The sequence below is a fragment of the Bos javanicus genome, chromosome 18, assembly GCF_032452875.1.
Source record: "Bos javanicus breed banteng chromosome 18, ARS-OSU_banteng_1.0, whole genome shotgun sequence".
NCBI classification, from domain to species: Eukaryota; Metazoa; Chordata; class Mammalia; order Artiodactyla; family Bovidae; genus Bos; species Bos javanicus.
The window spans coordinates 62,227,911-62,253,422 of NC_083885.1; the positions used below are offsets into that span (position 1 = coordinate 62,227,911).

Consider the following 25,512-nt stretch of genomic DNA (forward strand, 5'->3'; position numbering starts at 1 on the left):
GCCGCCGAGCGGACGGGAAGCAACCGAAGAAGGCGACGGACCGGAAGCGGAAGTGACCCCCCGACCCACCCGGCCGTCCTGCCTGCGGCGAGTCTGCGCAATCGCCACTTCCTAGCCCCGCCCTCGCGTGTCGTCATTTCCGGCGCGCGGGCGCCATGGCCGGGTACCTTTTGCCTCATTTCCGCCCGCCGCCGCTAGCCGACATAGGGGCGGGACGCAGGGAGAGTCTGGGTGGGAACAGCGGGAACAGCACCGTCTCTAGACCACGCCCGCGCGCAAGCTCTGGGCCCGCGGGCCACGCGCCACCGCCGGCGGTGCCTTGTGCGACCTGAGCTCTTGGGCCCACCAGGCCAGCCGGCTGCCCCCCCACCCCCCTCCCCGCTGTCTGCTGGGTCAGTTAACTGTCCTCTACTCCCCAGGGCCACGCCCCGGCCCGTCCCAGCGCGGCAGGCCACGCAGGCGAGTTGTCACCTCCGCTGCGCCACAGGGCAGGGGCACCCACGCCGGGGTTGACAGCTGGGCCTCCCAGAGCCAGGCCTCAGCCTGGGGCCCAGGGAACCCCTAAGACCTGGAGAGCGAAGGGTTCACACACACGGGACACTTAACAGCTCCATAAAGTAAAATACAACAAAATGTTTAATGAGCAAATTCGTCTTAGCAAATATGAAACTGCCACAGAGAGGAGGGGAGGGACAGGGGCCACGGGGTGGGGGGCAAGTCCGGGAGACTAGAGAGAATCGACTACGTTAAGAACCAGGACACCGGGGTGAGGACCAGAGGCCAGGAGGACGGGAGCTGTGGTCCTGAGAGGGAGGGGAGGGTACCGGGCCGGACAACAGGATTCAAAAGAGTTTGGCCATAAAATATAAACACGCTATGTTTCTACGGTGGGGAAGGGTAAGAGAAAGGGGGTATCCGGGAGAAGACTGCTTCAGGGAGGGGCTGTGGGGGTCCGACCCCGCCCTGCTGTCACCCCCTCCCCGCCCTTCCCTCTGTGTCTGTGGGTGCGTGTGTCTGTGTGGGTCTGTGTGCGTACTTCCCCAGTCCCCGCCCCGCCCCAACCCCAGCCCACCCCCACCCTTAATTGCTGCCATTCCAGTTGCTGCCGGCTGTCATTCGGCTGTCACTCCTCTGCCCATCGTCTTCAGAGGGGGAAAACGGGGGGAGCAGAAGGGGGAGAAGCCCCCAGCCAGCTCCGCCCCTGCCCTCCCCCGCCGCCTCTACCAGAAGTCCCGGCGGTGGTAAGAGTCGGGGTCACAGTATTTTGTGACAACCACTCTGTTGGCGAACTTGCGACCCGTCAGGCCCTGCATGGCTTTCTGGCAGTCAAACACAGAGGTAAACTCCACGAAGATCTGTAGGAACAAGACGAGGCTTGTGAAGACCCAGGCCTCTTAGCTCCCTCTCAGCAACGAGCAGCACCCACTCAAACCCAGAACTCCACGGGAGGAAGAGGGCTGGACAGCGGCCTCACTGCAGGTGTGGGGACATTTACCCAACACCCTCCAGCGCCCCAGGATCAAAGAAACACAGAACACAGGGGCATGGAGAGCGGAGGCAAGCTCGAGTCAAGAGCCCAAAAGGCAGGGCACCAGGCAGGCTCAAGGAGAGCAGTCTACCTGCACCAGGCACCCCTGGGTGCTCCCCAGCGGCCATGGTGTCTTCCTGAAACAAGGGATGAAATAAGGAAGCCTCAGCAATTAGTATTCACACCCAGGCTAATTCCAAAGAAAAAACTTGAACCTTGATCTACTCAAGATCATCATCTTGCTTGAACCAGCAGCTGACAGAAGTGGAGGGAGGGGTGGACATAACCAGCCTAATTCAGAATAAGGGGAAACAGAGAATCCTAGAAAATACACCCTAATGCTTTGACAAGCAAAAACGGCTTACCAAAAAAAGAAAAGTCTGAAACCAACCTGCAGGGTTCTTATTTTGATCAAACCAACTGTAAAAAGACATCTTTGAAACAGAAAGGGAACTCAAACATGCCTGGGTAGACAGATACGAAGGGTAATTTTGCTAGTGTACGAACGGTATCATGTGGGTTTTTTAAAATAAAAATGTTTTAGTCCTCTGTTTATAGTAGTTCTCAGCCAAGGTGGATGTGTCCCCAGGGAGCACTGGAGCACCCCAAGGTGCTCTTCACCATCACGCCAGGTATGGTGGCGTGTGGAGGCAGGATGGGGCCCAGGTGGCAGCACAGACCCCCAGACCCAAGACAGCAGTGGCTCAGACGGAGAGCAAGTGCTTGAGTGACACAAGACACACTGTTTCAGCAAAGAAACACAGAGGAGGAGATGGGAAGCTGAGGCGGAAATTAAGACTGACAGCAAGCACCCCAGCATCCTGACACTGGCCAATGGGGCGCTCTGACCCAACTCAAGTATTATTCCATACAGTCACCATCACCCTGATGGTTTCTCTACTTCTACATATGTTTGAAAAGAATGATAACAGTTTGGACACAAATCTCACAGGCGAATCCCAGAGACCCACAGGCAAGGTCTTTGTATCCATTTCCCCACCAACACCTCGTGGAGGCCCCTCCCGGGTGGGCCGCCCCTCTACCAGTACATCTAGCGACCCCAGACCCCACACTCAGAAAGCAAGTCCGTCCTGCCCCCATGCCCACAGCACCTCACTAGGACCCCAGGCCCCAGCATTGCTCCTTCGCCTCTGACCCACTCATCTCCCTTCTCAGCTTCCGTTCTGCCCCGTCACCCCAAGTCTGACCACATGATGACCCCTGTCCCCAACACACATGGAGCAGATACAGGGTCCAGGCGCTGACACGCCTTCTCCCCGTCCTCCTGCCAGACAACAACAGATGGTTCATCTGCAGAGCCCCAAAGACCACCCTGCTGTCACCCTGACCCTGGGAACTCCCAGCTCCGCAGGGCTGCACGCCCACCCCCACCTCCACTCGAAGACCTCACTGAGGTCTCCCGCGCCCGCTCCGGCTAATCCCACGCCCTCAGTGCCACCTGCCTGGGACCCTCTGTGGGCCTCACCACCTGCCAACCTTTCTGCTAAACCGGGGGGCCCTGCCCTACCCCCAGCCCCCCTCAGGTCTAACAGTGTCCTGCGGACACACAGGTGAGTGGCTGGGGGGTCATGAGGCGCACACACTCCCCAGGGTGCAGCGAGGTGCTGAGACTGGAATGGTGGCAGGGCCAGCACACCTCGGCGGGCTGAGAATCAGAGCCTGGAAACCAGGAAGCGAACCGGGAGGAAGAGCTGGGGGAGGCCAGGTGAGCGCAGCAGAGGAGCTGGCCTGGGGACGGGGGCTGCAACTGTGCCCCCCACCCCCAGGAGAGCCGACCACATGCACAGCGGCACACAGGAGCAGGCTTTGCAGGAAAGCTGCTTCACTGCAGAGACAAGTGCTCGGCCACAGCATTGCATCGCTGCCTCACACACTGCCAGGGTCAGAGCAGCATGTGTGTGTGTGGCGTTGGGGGTGGGGGTGGGGGGGCGCACGTGGTGTGTATGCGCGGGCACGCACCTTCCCGCAGCCGGGCACCTCCACGCCGTCCACGGGCCGCGGGATCTCGATGGACTTGACGAGCCCGTACTTGCCGCACTCATCACGCACATCCTCCACGATCTCCTCATACTCCTCATCATCCAGCAGCTCCTCGGGCAGCACCATGTTCATCAGGCACAGCACCTCCGTCGGGTGCCCGCCCATCTGCACCTGCGAGCTCATCAGGCCGGGCACTTGCAAGGTCACGGGGGTCTGGTTGATGGTGCTCTGTGGAGGGGTGGAGGCGGGGGTCACGGGGTGCCCACCCCTGGCGTGGGGGGACCCGTGCCCCTCCCCGCCCCGAGCCAATGGAAGATGACGTGCCAGGGGGCTCACCAGCGTGGCATTCTTGGCGCCCACACTCGCCCTCTGGACCAGCAGCTTCTTATCTCCCAGCTGCATCCCGTTCAGCCCCGCGATGGCCTGTGGTGAGGCGGGGGAGGGGCCGGGGCAGGGAGAGGTGGTCGGGGTCAGAGCGGGCTGAGCGGCAGACAGGGCACGGCAAAAGGGGGAGAGCTGCGAGCCCCGCGCCCCGCCCTGAGGGAGACCACAGCGGGGCCGGGTGTGCTGGGGCCGGGCTCACCTGGTCTGTGACGTTGATGTCCACGTACTCACAGAAGGCGTAGCCCTTGGAGAGCCCAGTGGCGCTGTCCTTGACCAGGTTGAAGGCCTTGAGCGGCCCAAACGACGTCAGCAGCTCTTTCACCTGCGCGGGCCGGGGCACCGTCAGGTTTCAGGGCAGGCCGGGGGGCGGGGGGTGGGGGCCAGGGGGCGGGCCAGGGCGCCGTCAGCTTTCGGGGTGGGCAGGGGCCTACCTGGTCGTCGTTCAGGTAGTTGGGTAAGCCCCCGATGAACAGCTTGTGCGCAGAGTCTGGGACCACGGTGGACACAACTCCTGGCGGGGAGGGAGGGGTAGAGCAGACAGGTTGCAATTCCTGGCACGGTCATCACGGGGACCTGGGGTTTGTCTCCAGGGGGGCCCGCCTGGCCGCCAGCCCCCTCCTCACGGCGCCTGACACCAGCGGGCACAGCTGCACACGGCCAGGTCAGCAACCACGCTCACCCCAAGCTGGAGGAGCTCTCAGCCCCCAGGGAGGGTCACAAGCCACGGCCTCCCCTCACCCTCTGGCCCCAGCTCAGAGTTCCCTCCCCCATCCCCTAACCAGGGCTCCCCAGGGGCCCCGCCTCCCCAGGCCTGCCCCCTGTGCCTCTGGGCCAGGCCCCATGGGATCTCAGGCCTGTACGTGAGGCTGGGCTGTACCCACCCCCTCAGCACTGACCTACGTCCAGTGGGGGCCCCTCAGCGGAGCAGGCCTCAGGACCACCAGGCACCCAACTGGCCACACCCCTTGCTGAGCACCCTCCCCCTCCCCCTCCCCCCGACCCCGGCCTCGACCCCCCCAGCCCACCAGGCTCTGCAGTGCTGTCCTCCATCTCCTGGGGCCCACACCGTGGCCAGCTCCTGACTGTGTTCAGGGCCCACTGCGGCCAGCCACCTGGCCTGGCCCACCTCTGCGACCCAGGGCCAGGTGGCCCAGAGGACTAGCACTCCACCCAGAGTGAGGCTCTTCATGGGGGAAGGGGGGCGGATGAGAACGACAGGCTGCCGAACTCCAGGCAGCCCAGCACAGGGGACGGCAGGCCACGTCCCGGCCACCACCACCCCATGATGGTCACGCGAGGCTGCCAGGAGGGCCCTCGCCAGATCACACAATGCAGACTGAGGCTCTGGGCCGGCGTGGGGGCTCTCCCACGCTGGCCCCAGCTCTGGCCCCACACATGGGCTCTGAAGCCTCCCCAGTCCCCGCGGCATCACCACCTCCTCGGCAGGAGCCCTTGCTGCCCAGGCACTGGCCTGGCCTGCAGAGGCCTCCGGACCACACAGGTGCACAGCCTCAGGCCGTGCCCCTTCCATCCAGGGTCCTGAACTGTTTTCTTCTCCAACCAAAAGCATCTGTTGAATTTTATCAAATGCGTCTCCCTGGGACTTCCCAGGTGGCTCAGTGGTCAAGAATCTGCTTGCAATGTGGGAGACCCAGGTTTGATCCCTGGGTCACAAGTATCCTCTGCAAAAGTGAATAGCAACTCACTCCAGTGTTCTTGCCTGGAGAATCCCACGGACAAAGGAGCCTGGTGGGCTACAGTCCCCGGGTTCGCAAAGAGTCAGACATGACTGAGCGACTATCACTTTCACCTCTTCGATCATACACTCGACTTCTTCGTTGGAGTAGAAAAGAAAATCAAAATACTGTGTTTAAGATTTGCCTGGTGGTTCAGTAGTTAAGAATCCACCCACCAACTCAGGAGACAAGGGTTCGATCCCTGGCCCAGGAAGATCCCACTTGCCTCGGAGCAACTAAGCCCACACAACACAACTACTGAAGCCTGAGAGCCCGAGAGCCCCACAACAAGAGAAGCCACTGCAAAGAGAAGCATTACAACTCAACAGCCCTCAAGCAGCAACAAAGACTCGCAGAGTGAAAAATACAATTAAAAAAAAAAAACTCATGGTTACAGAGAAACTTCTCTGGTTTGAGAATGCTTCACCCACATGCACAATCTGGCTTCCTACCCCCTCCACAGCCCAGGAAGCACACTCCCTGGTCACTGTGGCTGGACCCCCAGCCCCTCCATGGAAGCTGGAGGCAAATCCCAGGAGAGGAGACCGGCCGCAGTGAGAGCCAGGCTCCCACAAGAGAAGGGTGACAGGCAGGCCTGCGTGCAGGGATGAGGCACCAGCTCTAACCCTGTACCACAGGACAGTCACAACAGCGCCGCACCCACAGGGCACCCCCGGATGGTGCCTGGCATGGCGGGCTCGGGCCAGCCTGCCTCAACAGGATGGTTAGGATGCATTCAGGTCACCAGGAGGCACGGAAGCACAGCCTGTGGCCTGATCCCCCCAGACACATGTGCACGGAAAACACGGCAAGTCAGCGGCACATCAGGGCCTCCCCCAAGTTCCAGAGACTGCTGGCCTCCCCACACTCTCAGCAGGGACCAGAGAGGAGCCAGGTGGTCCCCAAGGGCCGCCCTCGCTGGGCCCCACGCCCCTGGCTTCACAAGCACAAGGACTGCTTCCAAAAGGCGCCCTTCGGTGTGAACCTCAGCCAGCACAGCCCGTGTTCTCCACCCCCGGGTGTGGTGACGCCCACAACACAGGTCCACCCCTCAGCACAACCTGCAGGTCCAGTGCAGCCACGTGCCACTCCTGCCTGGTCTGAGAGCTTTCCAGAAGGGCCTTTTACACCGTGAGTGTGACACGGCACCCAACGCCAGCATCTGTGGACATTTGGGCCCAAGTGACAGAGGAGCTTCACCAGAGACAATGCAGCTGCAAAGCACAGCGACTCTCCGGCCCATCAGAGAGCAGACTCTGGCCACCCAGGTCTGCTTCGCTGTCTCCCCTACCACAGCGGGGAGACCAGCTTCAAGCAAGGGGTCAGCAGAAGCCCCGAGACAAGAGAGAAGAGGACAGCCACCCATCAGGCCCGTGGAGCTCAGTGGACACACGGGCATCCACGTGGGCTCCAGCACGCGCGCACTGACCTGGAGGCCCAGAGCATCCCACTTCTCCCAAGACCCTCGGGCTGCCCTACCCCCCGACAGGCTGAGAGGCCCCGGGCTGGGCCTGCGCACCCCTCAGGCCCCACAGAGCCCACTCACCAGGCACGTAGACAGAAGGGTTCTCCGACATGCCCGGCAGGGGCTGGTAGTCGTGAGGCCTGCGGATCTTCAGCGACTGGCCCTGGAAGATGATGCCGTCGAAGGCCATGGCCTGGGTGGTCTCATCCACTGAGCGGAACTGAACGAAAGGACAGCAAAGGAGGTGGTGAGGGGCAGGGCGAGTGGCCGGGCAGAGCCCACCCAAGGGTGCCAAGACTGCAGCTGGGTGGCGAGCAGGCTGCAGAAGGGCCCGGTGGGAACAAGGCCTGCTCACCTCTAGGAAGGCAAAGTTCTTGTCCTGGTTAATCTGCACGGCCAAGACAGGGTTGCCAGGGGCCTGTGTCAGCCCCCCCAGGCGCATCTGAGCGTTGAAGAAATCCATCATGGCCTCCTGCAGAGGAGAGAGGAGACAGGGAGGGGCGGGGAGGGGAGGTGGAGAGAGGAGGGGAAGGGTGAGAGAGGGAGACACAGAGGGGTGGGGGGAGGGGGGGACAGTGGAGTCCGGGTGGGGGCAGAGATCAGTAGTGGGGACAAACGCAGGAGAAAGATGAAAGAAATGGGGGCGGGGGGCAGCACAGGAGACAGCCAGGGGCCCCAACCGGGGAAGAAGGGAGGTCGTCAGAAAGAAGCGGGAAACAAGAGGGAGAGGTGAGAAAACAGAGACGGAAAGTGTAGAAGAAACATCCAGTGGCGACAGCAGGAGAGAAATGGCATGAAGTGGAGCATCAACAGGCAGAACACACGGAGGGTCAGAGAGAGGGGGAGGGGAGGGGCGCGGGGCGGGGAGGGGGGAGAGAAGAGTGATGTGGAGGGATCTGGTCCTGGAGTCGGGGGCTGGTTTATCAAATGCAGCAAAGTGCAGGTTGAGAAAGTCAGAATGGACCTTACTTGCCTTCGCCGATGGTAGCAAACTTTTTGTTGCTACGAGGGATCTCAGCCCCACAATATTTCACTTTAAAGAGAAATGGAAACAACTCTTTGATCTCGGGATTCTCGGGGGCGCCACGGGAAGGGGTAGGGAGAGGGGGAGGGGACAGGAGCGGTGGGGAAGGGAGGGAGGTCAGGGCGATCAAAATCAGAGCAGCGACCATGGAGGGGTGGGGGAGAGGACGGGGAGGCGGCAGAGAACAAGAGGCGTGTCAGAGAGGCTGGGGGCGTGCGTCTGCGTGTGTGTGCGTGTGCATGTCTCCCTCTCTGTCTCTCTCCACACGGACTCGGACCACAGACTCGTGGGTACATTATGTGTGTGCTTGATCCCTGGGCAGCTGGAGGAGGCTGGGGAGGGGAGACGGGAGAGGGAAGAGGAGGGAGGAGAGGGCCACCCAGCCCGGCCCCTGGCTGGCTCAACTCCATCGTCCGTCGGGGAGGGGGCCGGGGGGCCTTGCAGGCGCAGAGTCTGACCCGTGCAGGCTGGGGGAGGGAACGGAGGGAGGGAGGAACAGCGGGCATAGGAAGGGGGGGCAGCGGGGGCAGGGGAGGGCAGTACCTCAGTGATGCCGAAGGGGATGTTGCCCACGTAGAGGCGCCGGGCTTGTCTGGTCATCTGGCTCCCGACCACGGGCACCGGCGTCGGTGTCACAGCCAGACCGTCGGGGGTCATGGTGGGGAGGAGGGCGGTGGCTGGAATCTGACCCGCAGCTTCAAGAGGGACAGGAGGGGTCAGAGGACGAGGCGGAGCTGGGTCTGCTGAGGGCCTCGCCCACGCCGCCCCCAGCCCAGGCATGGAGCCCACCTTGCATGGCCTTGTACTGCATGGGGGTGATGTGCTCGAAGCCCGGTGGCGGCACGTCCCAGTATTTGCGGACCTTCTTCTTCTTCTCGTGGCGGGGGGAGCGACTGGGGGAGGCGGGAGGGGAGAGCGGGGCGGGGCGACCTCAGTCTGACCAAAGGTGGGCCTGCGACCCCCCAGGCTCCCCTCAGCCCCGACTCGGCTCTCAAGGAGAGAGAGGACGCGATCAGGGCCGGCCCGTTCTGGGCAGGGGACTCTTCCCGGTGCTCGGGCAGGCGGACGAGGACAGGGCAAGGTGCGCGGGGGAGGCGGGGGAGGGCGTGGAGGGAAGGGGCAGAAGAGAAGCTCACATCAATCCACCGTGCTCCTCTTTAGCGCCTCTGGTCAAAGGTTTGCTGGGGGTGGGAGGGAAAGGTGTGGGGAGGGGTGACTGGGGACCCTCGTCTCCCCCGCACGCCGCACCCCCCCGAGGGCACTGAGCCCCAGGGCTGGGGCAGGGCATCGCCCCCAAGCCCCCCAGCCACGAGGAAGGGAAGAAGAGCCGGACAGACCACCTTCCAGCTGGAGAGGCTGAGGTGGAGAGGCAGGGCGCCACCCACCCGCCCTTCCACTCGGGGCAGAGAGAACAGGGGGCAGCCTGGGAAGGGAAGAGGCGTCAGAGCAGAGAGCTGTCCCGAGAGACGCCGCCCTGCCCCAGGGAGGCAGAGCGCAGCCCGGGAGGCCGACAGAGAACCCAGACCAGACGGGGAAAGGGGGACCCTGACCCCAGACTCGCCCCCGGAAGCCCCCGTAGAGAGAAGAAAGCGGTCAGACTCGACAGCAGAGCCCCCAGCCCCGCGCGGAGAGGGCCCGGACGCAGCCCCGCCGCCCTGGTACCTGCGGCGCCGCCTGTCCCGGGAGGCGCTGCGCTGGTCCCGGTTGCGGCGGTCGCGGCTCCGGCTGCGGCGCTTGCGGTCCCGGCTCCGGGAGCGGCTGTGGCTGCGCTTGCGGTGCCGATTCTCCTTGTCGCGCTCTGCGGGGACAGGGCCGTGAGCTGGGCGGGGGCAGCCCAGCCCGCCCGCCCCCGAGGCCGCGCCCCAGCCCGGGAGGCCACCCCCACGGGGAAGGGCTCGCAGAGGGCGGGGCGGCAGGCTTCCTGTCCACGCACGCGGAGCCCGAGGGCCTTGGGGGCCGGGCGGGAGCAGTTACCTGAGGGGACAGGGCCTGGCAGGGCCCCGGGGCGTAAGGTACCTGAGTCTGCTCAGGAGGAGCTGGGGGGCCAGAGAAGACAGAGGAGGCTGGCTCCTGGTCCCCCTCCAGGGCTGAGGGGCCTGACCCAGGGTCGTCCCTGAGAGGGGCAGGGCTAGACGCTGGGGAATCAAGAGACCCAGTGATGTTTTCCTGAAGGGACCCGGCGACCCCTCAGGAGAGTCCTCCTCAACCAGCCGGCCCCACGCCCCACCTCAGGCCCGCCTCAGGCTGGGCGGGGCCGGGCGGCCCCGGGGGCGGGGGCACCCACCCGTCCCGCCCCGCCCACCAAGCGGAACCCCTCCTGGGAGACCCTGCCCGCAGGAGCTGGGTGGGCCCTTCATTCAGACCGCCCCACGGCCGCTACAGCCGAGGCCTTCAACCTCCCCAGCAGCCCGCCACCCTCCGAGGCGCGTGGCTCCTGCCCCACGCAGTCTGTAGTCCAGTCCCTCGGTTCAAAGAGGCCACTGATTCCTCCACTATGCTCGACCAACCCTCATACTCCAGCTCATTTTACAAGGAAGCAGGAGCAATAAGGAGAGGCTGTCAAAGCCTCGTGTGTACTGCTTCAATTCTCAAGCTCTTCCGAAGCAACTACCCGCGAACTTTTATAAATGAGTTTTAAATTTTAACACTAAAACAAGCTACGTAAGCACCCAGAAAAGAAAAAATCCTCGTTGCAAACATTCAGATGCTGTCTAAAACCAGACACTGCTAGTTTTACTCCCAGGGTTACTGTGGGAAACACTTGGGGGGGAGGGGGGAAGCGGCGGCGGAGATCGCTCACGAGAGATGAGAAAATTGAGGCTTAGGGAGGTCATGTGATTTGCCCTGGCCAAAAAGCCTGGATACAGGTGAAGCCTGAATGTGAACCCTGAAAGGTCAAGGGCAACTAGGCGGGGGCAATACCTCTAAACACGAAACAGGCAGACCCATTAGGACCTGGCTGGAACCACTAGCGATGGTGGAATTGCCTCCTCAAAGATGAAAAGACTAAACATGAAAAATATATCCAAGACTTGCACCAGGAGGAAACAGGAGGAACGGGCAGTGTGAGGAGCATCCTGGCCCTGGGAAGGGGATGGACGACAACGGTTCTGGGCCTCTGGCTCCCCACTGCTAAGATGGGCAGAGACCCTTCCCTGCAGCTGAGGCTCAGAAACAGACACACAGGCAGAGAGAGGTGGTCACACAGGAAGCACTGGCGCCCGCCGGGGTGTCGTGGACACAGACATGGAACCCAGGTCTCAGGGGCTGAGGCCTGGAGGAGGCAGGACCGCCAAGACAGACTCGGGCAGAGCAGCATGTGGGCAAAGCTGCCCCATAAGGCAAGGGTAACCCCTGCCCCCACCCCAGAGGAAAATAAAAAACCAATGATCCAGCACACATCAGAACAGGAAGGGAGTTATGGATGCTCTAAATGCCACAGCCACGTCGTTATGGGAACAACTCGCCAACCCCAGGGACATGCCCAGGCTGAGGGCCTGGCCTCCCAGGGCAGAGGGGACACCCAGGCAGAGACCAGAGCGCGGGTGTCAGTGCCCCAGGGCAGCTCCATCAGCTCTGGCTGTCCAGCCTGGCAGGACGCGGCTCTGCAGGCCCGCAGACTCAGGGGCTGTTTCAGCTATCCTGCACAAAACCGTGCAATAGCAACCAAACCTCTAAATCTGTTTTCTCCTCTTATTTAAATGAGGCTCGTGGGCACCCCCAGGTGTACGGCTTGGGGACATCTGCTGGAAACGCGACTCCACATTTCCTCCGAGTGAGCCCTCACACTACGAACGATTTCACCGTTGAAAGGGTATCACTTACTCGGCACTTAAAGGAGGCCAAGCCACATGCCACACACTGTCGGCATATTGCCCCGCTGAATCTCAGCTCTACCTCTGATCAGCTGAAATCTGGGAAAGCTTTTATTCTTGAGCTGTTTCCTCCTCTGCGAAGGGCAGGAAATCACTTCAGCCTCACGGAGCTGTTACAAAAACCCACTTAGGAAAACTGCAGAAGAGCTTAGCAGTGTGCGTGACATATTGTGGTGGGTGCTGTAAACTTAACTATTATTACTATCATCTGTTAATTGACCAAAGTTCTGGTGACCAAAAAAAAAAAAAAAAAAAAGGGCAGTCTACTAACTACATGAGGAAAAAACAGGCCCACAAATAGTAACTAATTAGGTACTAGAACCCACGTCTGCTCCCCTCCAAAGCCCATGCTGTTAAGCAGTGCATCATGTATGTGACAGACAATCTGTGGGTACGCTTCCCCAGGCACAGACTACTGATCCAGCCACCTCTCCCTCCCAACTTCAGGCTGGGCGGAAAGGTGAATCCCAGCGCCCCTCACTCGGCGTTCCAGACACAAGCAGAGTAAACCTCAAGCCCGCCACTTTCCCTCGACCTAAATTTAAGTTTGTTCACTCTCAAACCGGATTAAGGCAAGGAAACCTGCTAACTGTCCTACACCTCTCCAGCGCTAACGTTCTTGGGGTCCCCAAACTAATCACAGCCCCGTGCTTGGATTCGGCGTCTCCCGAGGGGGACGCTCCTCCCACCCCCCCCCCCAAGTGAAACGAGCCCTCTCCTCGCTCAGTGCCCAAGAGTCCGCTCCACGCTAAGATTTAGGAGGCTGGCGCGATAGTGCAGGCCGTGGGGAGCGATGACAGGCAAACACTCCGCACTGCGACCGCCGGGGGAGCCAGGGCCCCGAGAAGGGGTGCGTGAGGGGCACGGAGCACGGACAATGCGGCCTCTTCCACCGGCGCCGACCCTGGCGCCCGACCCCAGCGGCCCGCAGGGCCCCGGCGGCCGGTGAACAGGACGAGGGGCAAAGGGGCCGGGGTGAGAAGTGCTCCCCACGCGGCACTGCCAGCGCCCACGTGAAGGGGGACCCACAACCGCCATTTTGGAACAAAGGGGGCGTGGAGAACCAGGCCGAAGAACCAGCCGGAAGCGGAAGTGCCAGGGCGTCGGGCGAAAAGGAGGAGTTGCGGGGCTCATCTATACAATCTCCTTTCCAAATTAAAAAACGCATAAATCCATGAGATGACACCAGGCGAGCCCGCCGCGCCAGCGCCGCCTCCAAAGCGGACCACTCTGGGCGCTGAGCGGAGCGCGGTGCGCATGCGTCCGGGTCGGCGCCCGCCGCCCCCTCCCCGCCGCGCGTGGCTCGCCGCGCGGTCACGTGAGCGAGGCGCGCGCTGCGGGACGGGGGGGAGGGGGGGTGCGCCGCGCGGCCCTGAGAAGAGGGAGAAGCGACGGGGAAAATGGCGGGGGACACGGAGGGAAGCCAAGAGCCGCCCCGCCCGCTACCCCTCTCCCCCGGCGCTCTCACCTTGCTTATTCTCGTTGAGCTGCCGCTCGAACTCGTCGAAGTCCGACATACTGAGGCGGCCGCGTAGGGCGCTGTGCAGCTTTCGCTTCGCCTTGCCGCGCGCCCGCTCCGGCCGCTTCGGCTACTTCCGCCGCTAGCTTCGGCTACTTCCGGCCGCCGCCGGCGCTCCGCCACCTCCTACCTAATCAAGGCCTGGCTGCCCGCCCCGCCCCGCCCCGGCTCCGCCCCTCCCCGCCTGCGCGCCCGCAAGGTGTCCCTCCCCCCAGGGTCTGGCTCCGAAACGCGTCGGCTATTTCCGGACCGTAGAGGAAAGCGTCTGGAGCGGGGACTACGGCTGCTTCCGAAAACACCCGAAGTGAGGGTTTCACGGACTCTCCCAAGTTTTCGTAACTTTTCGGATATTAGCTCTTCCACGTTCGGATGTTTTCGGAGGTCCTCGCGTTCCTCTGCACCCAGGCCCCTCTGAGGATCCGGCTTCTTCTGAAAATTCAAACCGTCCCTTTGACTGCGCTGATTCTCCCCGCTCTTCTCCGCCGGCCCAGTCCAAGCGAATCGGCTACTTCCGACAGTCCTAACCGTCCCGGATTCGGCACTTTCCGAAGGTTTCCAGCGCTCGCCTTCGGACCCAGTCAGAGATCAAGCTGTTTCCAAACTTCGGCTCCTTCCGGAGATTCCAGTGGCACCCTCCTCCCCTCCCGGAGAACTTCGGCTCCTTCCGCCACCACTTCGGGATGACCCCCCCCCCCGACTCACGGGTGACAGCTTCGGCTTTTTCCGTCAGTGCTTCGGCTCCTTCCGGCTCCGGGAACCGAAAAGGGAGGGAGGACGGAGGCGAGGTGGGTCAGGGGAGAGGAAACGGAGAAGGGCAGCGTCCCAGCTCTCGGCACCTGACTCTCCGGGTGGGGAAAGGGGAGGAAAAAAAGGGCCGCTCCTGCGGAGGGCCTAAGAAGGCTGCGCGAGACAAAAGCAGCCAGCGGGGTAAAGGGTGCGCGCGGCCGCTGCGGAGGTTGCCAGCGCGGCTTTGTGCGCCTGCGCAGGGTGAAAGAGGGCGGGGGGGGGGGGGCAGATGGGCTTCTGCGCCTGCGTAGACGTCGGTCTGAGGCGAGGTTTCTCAGCTGCTCCAGAAAGGCACCCCCACCCCCGCTTCCAGAGCCCTCAGCGCGCGTGCGCGAGTTTTCCCCTTCCCCCAGGGAGGGCCCCGCTTTCCCGACCGTTAAGCAAGACCGCCCCTCTACTAGTTGCCGTGGCGACCGCGCAGGCGCCGCGAGCGACGCAGCGGACACTTCCGGGAGATGGATAATCTCGCGATACCGCCTCCTAACGGAGTCGTCAGCTCGGAGGTTTCCGGCTGCCCGGGCCGGCCACCTCCGTTGGAGGTCATGGAGTCCCTCCTCCTGCCGCCGCGCCTCTGGTCCCAGTAGCCCAGCGGGTAGTGCTCACGCACTTTCCCTGGAGTGCTGCCCCGCCCCCGAGTTCCCCAGGGCACAGCTGCCTCCCCTCCCACCCCTGCCTTGCGGGGGGCTAATTACACCCTGTCTCGCCCAGTTCCCCGGCTCCGCCTGACGGTCCGCGCTCCGAATCCTCCAGAGCCCCCGTCACCGTCTCCGCGGCAACGGCCACCCCCTGCCCAGGAAAAGGCCGGGGCCTAGTTTATTCCAAATTTTATCATCTTTTTAATTTAAATTATCTTAATAGCTCTGTCTCACGTGGACTCGGGCGGTCTCGGAAGGCGGGTGGGAAGCTCGCTGCGGGGCTGGGGTGCGGACGGGGTATGTACAGTGGCCTCGCCCCGCAGGGTCCCGCAGCTTCCCAGGAGGGAGGGCCCAGCGAGGGCAGGATGGTGCCGCTCAGATGCGGGGGTGCCAGTGGTCAGGGAAGACAGAACCGGGCCCTGGATGGTGGTTCTCTTGGAAGCGGGACTATGCGAGGACCGCCCCCAACCCAGGGAAGGCGGAGGGCAGGGTGGACTCTAGGGCTGTGAGAGGCCCAGGGGACAGACCTATATACAGGGGGCCTGGGGAGGGGGTGGCGGTCCGAGCGGAAACGAGCCGCCCTCGTGGGGGCCCACCGCCCGTGCACACGCGGGCCCCGAGCGCCGGGCGAGGGAAGCAGGAGCTGGAGGGCGGGCGCCAGGCCAGGTGGGGTGGGATCACCGCTTGAAGCGGTACGTGATGGGAAGCAGCAGCTTGCTCTTCTTGAGGGCCTGCACCTTCTTGAGGGTCTCCTCGTCCAGGGCCAGGAAGCAGCGGCGCGAGTACTCGAGCAGGCGCTCCTTGGAGGGGTCGAACTCGCCCACCTCGGCCAGCTTCTCCGGGGCCACGATGAGCAGCTCCGCGATGGGCGTGGTCAGCGCCACCGTGTTGCGGTCCACTCGGTGGTGCTCGAAGGCCCGAGACATGCTCTTCAACTTCTGGAAGGTGCCCAGGATCTTCTTGTAGCGGCAGAGGACCCCATCTGCGTCCTTCACTGCAAGCCGAGGGCAGGGGAGAGAGTTGGGGGTACAGAGACGGGGCGGGGGGAGTGGGAGGCAGAAAGGGGAAGCAGGAAGCCCAGGAGGCTAGCTGTGAGTTACAGAAGATGGGAGAAGGGGAGACAAGCAGGCCCGGGGAGGGCTCGAGTGCGGGGAAGGGCTGCGTTCCTCCCAGTCCTCCTGGGCTACTGCCGCCTCCCCTGGAGCCTGAGGCTCAGGAGGGTGGGCCGTAACTCCAGGACTATAAACCAGGACCACCCACGGAGGCCCAGTCAGTCAACCAGGTCTGATCTGGTCTGTTTGCCGATGGAGGGGCGGGGAGAGGGAAGCTCACACAGACCCCCAGCCCCGCGCGTCCCCCACTCACCCCGCTGCCTCTCCCGGGCCTTGGGCTTCCCGAAGCGCCGCCGGCCTGGGCCTCCTTTCTGCTTCTGCCTCTTCCTCTCCACGGTGCTGCCTTCTTCAGATGCTCCGCTGAGGGAGGAGGCAGCTGACTCGGGGTCTGAGGCCTCGCCCCCGGTCCCCCCTCGGCCGTCCCCCTCGGCCCGCCGAGGCCCGGGCTTCCCCCGGCAGTGGTCGTCTGGAGAGAGGCGGGAAGACACGCACACGCATGAACTGCGGGAACAGGACAGCGAGGGGCGGGTGGCAGGTCACAGAGTCCCCAGGAAAGGGGGTCTCCCAGGAGGAAGTGCAGCACAGACGCCCAGCTGAACACAGTACACTAGGCCGGGATTTGGGGGTCCTGGGTGGGGCGTGGCCTGAGGATGCTCAGACTTGGTGCAAGAGGTCTGGGGGAGGGGCCCAGTGGACCAGGCCAGTACCACGGGGACCTCAGGAGAGAGTGATTTTGTGGGGTTCTCACAGTGGAGGAGGTTTCTGGGGACCCAGTGAGGCCTCCAGAAGAGTGGAGGCAGGCAAGGCCTCGCTGAGGGTGTGGGGTTCATACCCCAAAAGAAATAGTGTCTGGGTCTAGTTACCTGGGAAGGGCATGCCCCCGCCCTTACCCAGACCAGGAAGCTGCCCAGGTTCTGATGCAGGCCCTCCCTCTTGACAGCGGGTTCGGAGCCCGGTGCTGGTCTTCCCACGAAGAAAGTCCAGGGGCCTCTGCCCCTGACCATCCTGTGTGGGTTTCCCCAGCATCCGGAACGGATGGTGGTAGGCCCCAGCAACCCAGGCTAGAGGTGGCGCCAGAGCACAGGGGTCCCCAATGAGGTAGGTGTTGAGAAAAACCGCAGGGCCCTCGCCCTAACTCTCAGATGACTTCCCAGAGAGGGAAGCTTTCGAGGGAGCCAGCCAGGGGTTGACCACCAGTGAGGGAGAGGAGAGACTGGATCCTCCAGGCCACTGCTAAAGATGCAGGGCAGGAAAGCCCCCGTGGGGAGGGGTCGGGGCAGTGCTCAGGACCCAGACAAGCAGGCCATAGTCCCGCCCATCAGCAGAAGAATTCAAGCAGGAAGGAGGCTGGGCTTGGAGCCCACGGAGAGCCACCAAAGGAGTGTGAATGCAAGAGCATTCACATGTCCCTGAGAAGGGTGGAGCTGGGCCCCCTGGGGAGGGGGGGACACCCTCACCTGCGTCCAGGCGGGCAGAGGAAATGAACTTGTCCAGCTGGCACCGCAGGAAGTCCCGCTCCTCCTCCAGGTCCTCAATGCGCTTCTGCAGCCAGGAGTTCCTCTCCAGGGCCAGGTGCAGCTGGGCCCGGACGCCGTTCATCAGGGCCGCTGTAGGGGAGGCAGCCTCCGACGGCTCTAGGGGCGGTCGGCCCTGGTCACACCTCAGGACTCAGTGACCCTGGCTGAACCCCCTCGGGACTCAGTCCCCCTCCAGTCCACTCACCCTCGAAGTTCCCCCTAGAGGGGCTCAGGCTGTAAAAGATCTGCGGGTCCAGGTGGGGCGTCTCATCGAAGGGGATGGAAATCTCCAAGGCCTCGCTGTCCTTCTTCACTGGAGAAGAGAGCCTAAGCTCACCCAAGGGAGGTCCTGGGGCCTCGGACCAGACCCCAGCCAGGGAGGAAAGGGCAGGGACCGGGGTGGGTGGAGCAGGGCCCGGGTTCCTCACCTGGCCTCCTCCGGCAGTTCATGGTGCGGCCTTCAGCAGACCCCGGCAGCTGAGCGCCTCAGGGCCACTGGACAAAAAGGGCAGCCACAGATGGAGGAACACAGACGGGCTTCTAGGGGGCATTCCGGGGGACCTGGGGCTCTCGACGTGGGGAGGGCTGTTTGAAGGCCGGGACTCGTGGGTTTGACGGAGGCGGGCAGACTGAGGACACCTGGGGTTACAAACTCCCAGGCTCTAGGGAGTGGGGAGCTGGAGGAAGGAGGACACGTGGGGTCGACGGAGCAGGGTTCTCCTGGTCGAAGTAGGCCAACAGGGTCTCGACACAGGTCACTGGCCTAGGAGAGTGCCCCAGCTTCCAGGCGCTGGGTGGAGACCCCAACCACGGGCGGGCCTCCCCGCCCACGGGTAACCCCCCAGGCTCGTGCGGGCGAGCACCGGCCTGTCGCCCGCGGGGGGCTGGGCGCGCGCGACGCGGGAGAAGGTCACGCGTGGGGATGCGCCGCCCCCGCCCTTTGTCCCGCGGGCGGGAGGGCGGGCGGCGGCGAGTGGTCCCCGCGGGGAATAAGCCTGGCCGCAGGTGCGGACGCGGCCACCACCCCCCAGTGCCCGGGGCCGGGCTGTCCGGGGCCCCCCGCTCACCCACCCGCGCGCGGAATCCGGCCCGGGGACCGACGGCGGCGGCGCCCATGCCCGGCGCCGGGGAGCGTCTGCAAAGTGTGACAGGGAGCGAAAGGAAGCGACCACCCACCCGCGGGCGGGGCGGAGGCGGCGGTGAGTCTCGGAGACGGGCGACGAAGAGGGCCGGCAGCCGGGGCCTCCCGGTGCGCAGGTGGCCTGCCTCCTCTCGGAGTCCCGGGTCCCCGTTAAGCCGGCCGTTTGCGGCGGAGACTCGGGCCGCACTTGCGCGATGGCCCCTTGCAGCACTCCCCCCCGCCCTCGGCGAAGCCTGGTCAGGGAACGTCACGAAATTCCTAATTCCTGGAGAGCTGGCGGCGCCCGGGGTCACCCGAATGGGTGAGGAGGCGCCGGATCGGGTTTGGGAGAGGCAGGGAGACGTAGGGAACAGCCGGGAAGGTTGAGGATCCCCTTAAGAGAGCTGCTGAGAACTGGCCGGAGTGGACCCCCGCGACCCGTTCCTGTATCTCCCCTGGGCTGAGCACGCAGGACCCCAGGCTTCCCGGGGCCCTTAGAGTAGTGAGTTACCTCTCCCCGAAAATAAAGGCCTAAAAACCAGTCCCTGCCCACGTGTTATTAAGAGCTGGCTTTGCAACTTTCGGGACCTAGATCCCAGTCCTGGCCTCTCCTTCGCAGCCTCGGTTTTCTCACCTGTAAAGTGGGGCGATTATAATCCCTTTTAGGTCTGTTGTGGGGATAAAATGATACGACGCTCAGCCCAGCGCCTGGCCGGGGCCAGAACTCAAGCTCGGGACCCTATGAATGTTATCTGGAGTCAGATTATGGGATGCTCCCTCTCTAGGGAGTAGAGACAACTGGTTTTCTCCTCCACCCAACAAGAGGTCGGAAGAGATGAGGCCCCGCACAGTGCCTGACACAACTCCGACACGCAAAGAAAACTCGGTGAGAGGACAGGTGTTTATTCGGCTTCTGCCCCAGCGCCACCTGCCTCTCCTCCCTCTCTCCGGTAGCTTCCGTGCTCCAGAATTCCTACCGGCCCTTAAGAGAGCAGTGCTTTTTAACCCTACATTTGGAGAGTCGAACCGTCTTGGCCACACGCCCCTCACTTCACTACCGGTGTCAAAACGTGCAGGGGGAGGCACCTGCCCTAGTTCGGTGTCTTTCAAACTACATATTCATGCGCAGAAAATTTAATATGGTAGAATGAAATTTGTAACAGCAGATATGAAATAGATGGAAAAAAAATATGAGAGGCCTGCACGCAGAAGTAACTATTGTTAAACCTTTGTTTTGCATGTATTTTGTGTACCTGTATACCGGGTTGCCGTATAAAATGTGTTTCTTACAATGGGTCGTGGTTTTTAGAAAGATTAAAAACATTCTGCCTCAATGACACAGGTGGTCAGGAGCCAAGCTCGGATGAGCCCCATCACAGGCCAACCTTCCCGTTCCCCAGCCAGGTGGGCCAGGCACTTGCAAAGTCTCCCTGCCAGGCAGTGGGCAGAGATAGTCTCCCAGAACCGACCTCGGGTGCTGAAAGTGGACCACGTGTTTACTGAGTGAGTGTCCAGTCTCCACCTCTGGCTGGGGAGTGGGAGGCAAGTCTGGGGCCCTTTCCCCCAGCATTGCACGTTGTGGGGGAAGGGGGGCGGGTCTCAGGAAGACAGTGCAGATTCCTGATGGCCCCCAGGCACAGTTTTCAGGCCCGAGATCGGTAACACATGGCACTCTTGCGCCCCATCGGGCCCAGACTAACCCGGCCCAACCCCGGCAGTCAGGGATCAGTCGTGGAATCGCTGGTGTCTCTGAGGTTAGAGGGTTCCATTCAGGAAACGTGGGGTGTTGCTCTCATCCTATCTCCCAAACACCCGGAGATGACTGCAGGACTTCTCCTTAAGGCCGAGATCAGCCTCCCCGCAGCTGTGGGTCTGTTTGTGTCCAGGGCCCCCTGGTGCTCGCCGGCTGTCTGAGGACAACAGGTGTCCATGTGCACCGCCCCCCCCCCCCCGAGAATCCCGCGGTACCTGGGGGGGCCCCGCAGCCTGGCTCAGGGGTGCTTCCACCGCGTGTGCTTCTGCAGGGTGTTCTGCTCCATGAACCGGCGCGGGCAGTGCGGGCACTGGTAAGGGCGCTCCCCGGAGTGGACCCGGCTGTGCTGGGCCAACTCGCCCGCCTCTCGGAAGCGGCGAGGGCAGAGCGGGCAGCCGTGGGGCCGCCCGCCGCCTGCCCGGTGAATGGAGTGGTGGCGCGCCAGATGGCTGGCCCGCTTGAATGCCTTCCCGCAGGTGTCGCACTCGAAGGGCTTCACCTCCGAGTGGGTGATGCTGTGTCGCTGCAGGTAGGACATGTACTCGAAGACCCGGGAGCACACGGGGCAGCTGTAGCATTTTTTCTGGGCCGACGCCCCATCGGGCCCGGACTCCCTCTGCGACTCCTCGTCCACCAGCACGGTGTACGGGACGCCCTGGGTGTCTATGAGCAGGTAGTGGTTGGGCCTGGAAGAAGAGGGCGAGGTCTGGGGACATCCTGTGGAGCAGGAAGGTCCGGGCTCTGGGGACCCGCCTGTCCGAGGGGGAGGGGCCTGCATGGCCTCAGCGGAGGGAAACGCCGGGGGCCGGGGGCCGGGGGCCGGCAGCACCAGCATCCGGAGGGGTGGCTGAGGCCTGGGGGGGTGGGAGACAGGACGAGGAGGTCACGCGGAGGCGGGAAGCTCGGCCCCACGAGCTCCGTCCTTCCCGCTCTGCGTGCCCTGCTCCGGACCGCTCTGCAGCGCTACCCTGACTCCGTGACCCTCTGAGGTTCCCAGGCGCCCCCTCCTCGAGACACCTCTCCGTTCCTTCCCACCGCCGACCGCAGGCGCGGGATGTCTTTGTGGCTGTCTGCCCCCTGTGTGCCCTCCCTCAGCTCACAAGTCGCCCGGAGGCCCCACCCATCAGGCCTCCAGGCCGCTGACCCGGCCGTGGGGGTCAGTGCCCGCTCCGGGCGCCCCCTCGGCCTGTACCCGAGCCCCCTCTGGTGGGCGGCCGCGTCGCGAGCCCTGTGTCCTCCCCCGCCCCGGGGCCCCTGTGCGTTCCGTCCGGGGCACGCCCACCCGCCCCCACTCCCGGCAGCCTGCCCGCGCTCCGCAGGCCTCCGCCCCGGCCTCTCCACGAGCCCCGCCCCGCCCCGCGCTCGGGGGCCCGCGCGCCCGGCCCCGCCCCGCCCCACGGCCCGTTTCAGCTCCCGCCCGCCTCCCGGCCCCCGTACCCGGTGCAGCAGCTTCTCGGGTCCGGGTGGATCCTGATCGGCTCCGGGCTCCCCGCGTGGGTGCAGACGGCGGCAGGCCGGAGCGCTCGGGGCGTCCCCCGGGAGCTGGCGGCGCCTAGGAGGGGCGGAGAGGACCGGGGGACGGAGGAGAGGGTCCAGGGCAAAGCGGTGGGGGCGGGGCGCCCGGGCAACCAGGAAACGGCTCCGGCCGGAAACGCGCGCCGGGACGGTGGTTCCCACGTGCTCACGGTCTGGCTTCACCACCCGCGCCCGCCCCAGCGCCGCAAATAAGAGCCCTGAAGCGAAGTGCGGAATGTTTATTAAGAGAGGGTGAGGGTGGCGGGTGCGAGGGGAGACGCAGGAGCGAACCAGGCTGCAGACGCAGCCTTTCGTCGACCCTCCCGCGCAGACAGCAGGTGTTCACCACGCGGGAGCGGCACCTGGGGCGCCGGGCGCGGGGAGGGGAGCCAGGGCCGCCCGCCGGCTCAGTGCAGCCGCACGTGCTGCGCCAGCTCCGCGGCGTCCTGGAAGCGGCGCGGGCAGAGCGGGCAGGCGTGCGGCGGCCCGGCACGGGCGCGGTGCGTGGCGCGGTGCCTCGACAGGTGGCTGGAGCGCTTGAAGGCCTTGCCGCAGGCGCCGCACGTGAAGGGCTTGAGGTCCGAGTGCGACACACGGTGGCTCTGCAGCCGCAGGGGGCTGGCGAAGACGCGGGCGCACTCGGGGCAGCTGTAGCCCTTGCGCGGCCCGGGCTCTCCAGGCGGCGCCTCGCGCGGGGTTGGGCCGCGCGGCTCCTCTTCCAGCGGCGCCGTGTACGTGTAGGGGACCCCGTTGGCGTCGATGAGCAGGTGGCGGCCCAGCCGCGGGGGCCGGGGCCCCGCCGCCGAGGACGCAGTGGAGGCAGGGCCCTCCGCCGGGGGGAAAGGGGGCGCCTTGGGGGGCGGCGGGTCCATGGCCTCGGGAGAGGAGGCCCGAGGGTGGGGGGGCCGCGGCGGCAACAGCAGCATCCGGAGCGGCAGCTGGGAGCGGCGGAGGGGAGACAGGTCAACAGAGCCGCTGCCCGGGGACAGTGTCCCCGCCGTCTCAGCGCTCGCGGCCCTCTGTCCCACTGACCTCCTCCCTGACGGGAAAGGGGGCTGCCTCCAGGCCGAGTCGCTCGGCCGCACCAGGCAGCCTCGACGGCTTCTCCGGCTAAGCTCAGCAGCTCAGAGACCCCACCTGCCTTTCCTCGCGAGTCCTCCTCTCCTCCCCCAGGGGACCCGAGGGCATCACCCGGCCTCTTCCCTCCTCCTCCTCCTCCTCCTCGCCTTCCTCCTGCTTCCCGCCTCCCTCACTCCTTGACAGCCAATCAAATCCCAAGCCTATTTTGTCTTTTACATCTTCATGGCTTCTTCCGAGTCTCGCCAGGAGTCTTGCCTCCAGAATTTGTCTAACGTGTCGCTTCCTCGGCCACAACTTAGGATGCATCCTCTCCCCACCCCTCACCCCACCCCCAGGACCACCGCAGAGGCCTCTCTTTGGCCTCCAGACCTCCTAGACCTCCATGCCCACTAGTTCCCTGGAAGGCCTCCCAAACCTGGATACGTCTATGGCTGCTCTTAATTTCCTCCCAAGGTACGTCCCCAGAGTCCCACTAATCCAGTTCCCCACTTTTCCACCCGGAGCTCCTCTAAGTTGTTCCTCCACTTGGCACCTTAAGGATTCAACATACTCCTCCATCACCTAGGGGCTTCCCTGATGGCTCAGACGGTAAAGAATCCGCCTGCAACGTGGGGGACCTGGTTTCGATCCCTGGGGTGGGAAGATCCCCTGGAGGAGGGATCGGCTACCCACTCCAGTATTCTGGCCTGGAGAATCCTATGGACAGCGGAGCCTGGCAGGCTACAGTCCCTGGGGTCGCACAGAGTCGGAGACGACTCAGCGACTTTCACTCCATCATCTAACCTCCGAATTTCAGGTACGCATCGCTAGGACACCTCAACTGCCAGCCTTCTGTGCAGGCGTCGCCTTGTGAACTTTCACACCTGCTACATCCCCACCTCCCCCGTTCCCGGGGGTCCTTCTCTGGCCCGACCCCTACCCATAGGCCGTGACATCGTTCCGACCCTCTCCATAGCTGTCGAAGCCCCCCTCCCAAGCACCTCCCTTTCGCGGGATGCAGCACGTTTACTTCCCCATCCCTCCCCGCGCTGTGCCCGGCTCAGCGCCGCCACCCCGCCGCCCCGCTCAGCTTCCCGCGCTCCCCCAGGACCCGCGTTGCCCCTGCCGCTCCGTCCCCGCCGTGGTCGGCCCCACCCCCATCCCGGTCACGGCCGGCCCGGCGCGGCTCCTCCCTCCATCCCGACCCCTGTACCCGGTGCAGCGGCCTCTCGGGTCCGGAGCAGCGGGCCGAGGTCCCGTGCGGCCCGGGCTTCCCCTCGCGAGGGCCGGCGGCGGCGGGGCCGAAGCTTCGGGGAGCTCCGGGCCGGCGGCGCCGGGAACGCAGGCGCGGGGGGCGCGGGGGCGCGAGGGGCGGCGGCGTCCCCGGGAAACGGCGCCGGCCGGAAGCGCGCGCTGCAGCGAAGGTTCCGCCGCTCTTGAGCTTCTGGGGGTCGGGAGCGGGGAGGGGGGCCAGAGCGCGGGAACCGCAGCAACCGCCCGCGCCGGGAGCTGCTCGGGGCCTGGAACCAAGGTCGGAGGGTAAACGAAGGTGGGCGGGGCTGCGTCTGCCCGAAGTCCCGCCGGAGCGGGGTCGCCCAGGCCGTCCCCTCGCCCCGGCCATCCCGCCTGCGTCCGCTGGCCGGCGAGGCCGAGGGCGGGAGGACCGACATTTCTGCCCGCGGGGCTGATGCAGGTCCCAGGTCCAGAGGCCAGCCTGGGCGCCAACGTGTCCCCGCCGGGATCCTCCCGCCCACAAAGTGAGGAAACCGAGGCCCAGAGAAGCCCAAAGCCTGCCAGATGGGCAGATGGGGAGGGGTGGGCTTGTTATATCGGGGGAGCCGAGGACCAGAGCCCCCAGATGCGGAGGGGTGGGCTTCTCATTGGGTGGGTTGGGGCGGGGGACGGGGGGGGTGTCCAAAGGACCAGAGTCCCGAGATGGGGAGATGGGGGGGGGGCGCTTCTCATGGGGGGATGGGGAAGGGGACAGAGGACCGGAGAGAACCAGAGTCCCCAGGTGGGGAGATTAGGATTGGGGGGGGGGTGCCGATGACCAGAGGGTGGCAGGGCATCCAGGCCGGCCCGGGACCTAGAGCGGGGGTCGGCTCCGGGCAGCCAGGTGGCCGCAGCGCTGCAAGGCGGGCGCAGGCGGAGCACGCGAGGAGTTGGGACCCGGAGAGCAGCGCTGGGAGCCGCGCGCAAGGCCCCACTCCGCGCGCCCGCAGCTCGTCCTCCGGTTGCGCGATGATCCGGGAGCGAACGCCACGTGCCGCCGGCACTAGAGCTGCGTGGGGCCAGCGTGGTAGCTGGGGGCACAGAGCGGAGAGAACCGGCACTAAGCTCGCGCCCCGACCAAGGACCCGGCTTGGGCCAGAGCTCCCTCTGAGAGAACTGCCAACAAGAACTTTCTGCAGTGATGGAAAAAATTCTCTGACCTGCTCTTTGTGCAGGGGAACTGCCGCATATCTGAAAGGTGGCTCGTGGTT

At 64.4% G+C, this 25,512-nt stretch overlaps 4 protein-coding genes across 10 annotated transcripts; all 4 read right to left on the minus strand.

Moving 5' to 3' along the window:
• Positions 1–618: 618 nt before the first annotated feature.
• U2AF2 (U2 small nuclear RNA auxiliary factor 2) lies at positions 619–14,528 on the minus strand. Of its 4 annotated transcripts, none has more exons than XM_061389223.1 (12): positions 13,482–14,528; positions 9,801–9,936; positions 9,275–9,319; positions 8,928–9,031; positions 8,682–8,833; positions 7,470–7,586; positions 7,196–7,334; positions 4,345–4,424; positions 4,113–4,235; positions 3,854–3,952; positions 3,509–3,757; positions 619–1,355 (listed from the first exon to the last, which is right to left on the minus strand). In XM_061389223.1, the coding sequence occupies exons 1-12, from the start codon at positions 13,528–13,530 to the stop codon at positions 1,221–1,223; spliced, it is 1,428 nt and encodes a 475-aa protein (XP_061245207.1). In that variant the 5' UTR covers positions 13,531–14,528; the 3' UTR covers positions 619–1,220. The 4 variants fall into 4 exon arrangements, with proteins under 4 accessions (XP_061245207.1, XP_061245208.1, XP_061245209.1 ...); XM_061389224.1 differs by having other exon boundaries at positions 3,866–3,952; positions 13,482–14,527; XM_061389225.1 differs by lacking the exon at positions 9,275–9,319.
• Positions 14,529–15,130: 602 nt separating this feature from the next.
• CCDC106 (coiled-coil domain containing 106) lies at positions 15,131–18,101 on the minus strand. 4 transcript variants are annotated; one of them, XM_061389230.1, is made up of 5 exons: positions 18,011–18,101; positions 17,788–17,895; positions 17,523–17,672; positions 16,319–16,531; positions 15,131–15,947 (listed from the first exon to the last, which is right to left on the minus strand). In XM_061389230.1, the coding sequence occupies exons 1-5, from the start codon at positions 18,030–18,032 to the stop codon at positions 15,631–15,633; spliced, it is 810 nt and encodes a 269-aa protein (XP_061245214.1). In that variant the 5' UTR covers positions 18,033–18,101; the 3' UTR covers positions 15,131–15,630. The 4 variants fall into 4 exon arrangements, with proteins under 4 accessions (XP_061245214.1, XP_061245213.1, XP_061245215.1 ...); XM_061389229.1 differs by having other exon boundaries at positions 17,523–17,699; positions 18,011–18,077; XM_061389231.1 differs by lacking the exon at positions 18,011–18,101 and having other exon boundaries at positions 17,523–17,697; positions 17,788–17,879.
• On the minus strand, positions 18,011–22,142 carry ZNF581 (zinc finger protein 581). Its single transcript, XM_061389233.1, has 3 exons — positions 21,893–22,142; positions 20,671–21,309; positions 18,011–18,077 (listed from the first exon to the last, which is right to left on the minus strand). Exon 2 carries the CDS (start codon positions 21,288–21,290, stop codon positions 20,694–20,696), a length of 597 nt encoding a protein of 198 aa, XP_061245217.1. The 5' UTR covers positions 21,291–21,309; positions 21,893–22,142; the 3' UTR covers positions 18,011–18,077; positions 20,671–20,693.
• A 52-nt stretch (positions 22,143–22,194) lies between these two features.
• Positions 22,195–24,897, minus strand: ZNF580 (zinc finger protein 580). Its single transcript, XM_061389227.1, has 2 exons — positions 24,243–24,897; positions 22,195–22,908 (listed from the first exon to the last, which is right to left on the minus strand). The coding sequence occupies exons 1-2, from the start codon at positions 24,648–24,650 to the stop codon at positions 22,378–22,380; spliced, it is 939 nt and encodes a 312-aa protein (XP_061245211.1). The 5' UTR covers positions 24,651–24,897; the 3' UTR covers positions 22,195–22,377.
• Positions 24,898–25,512: the final 615 nt, after the last annotated feature.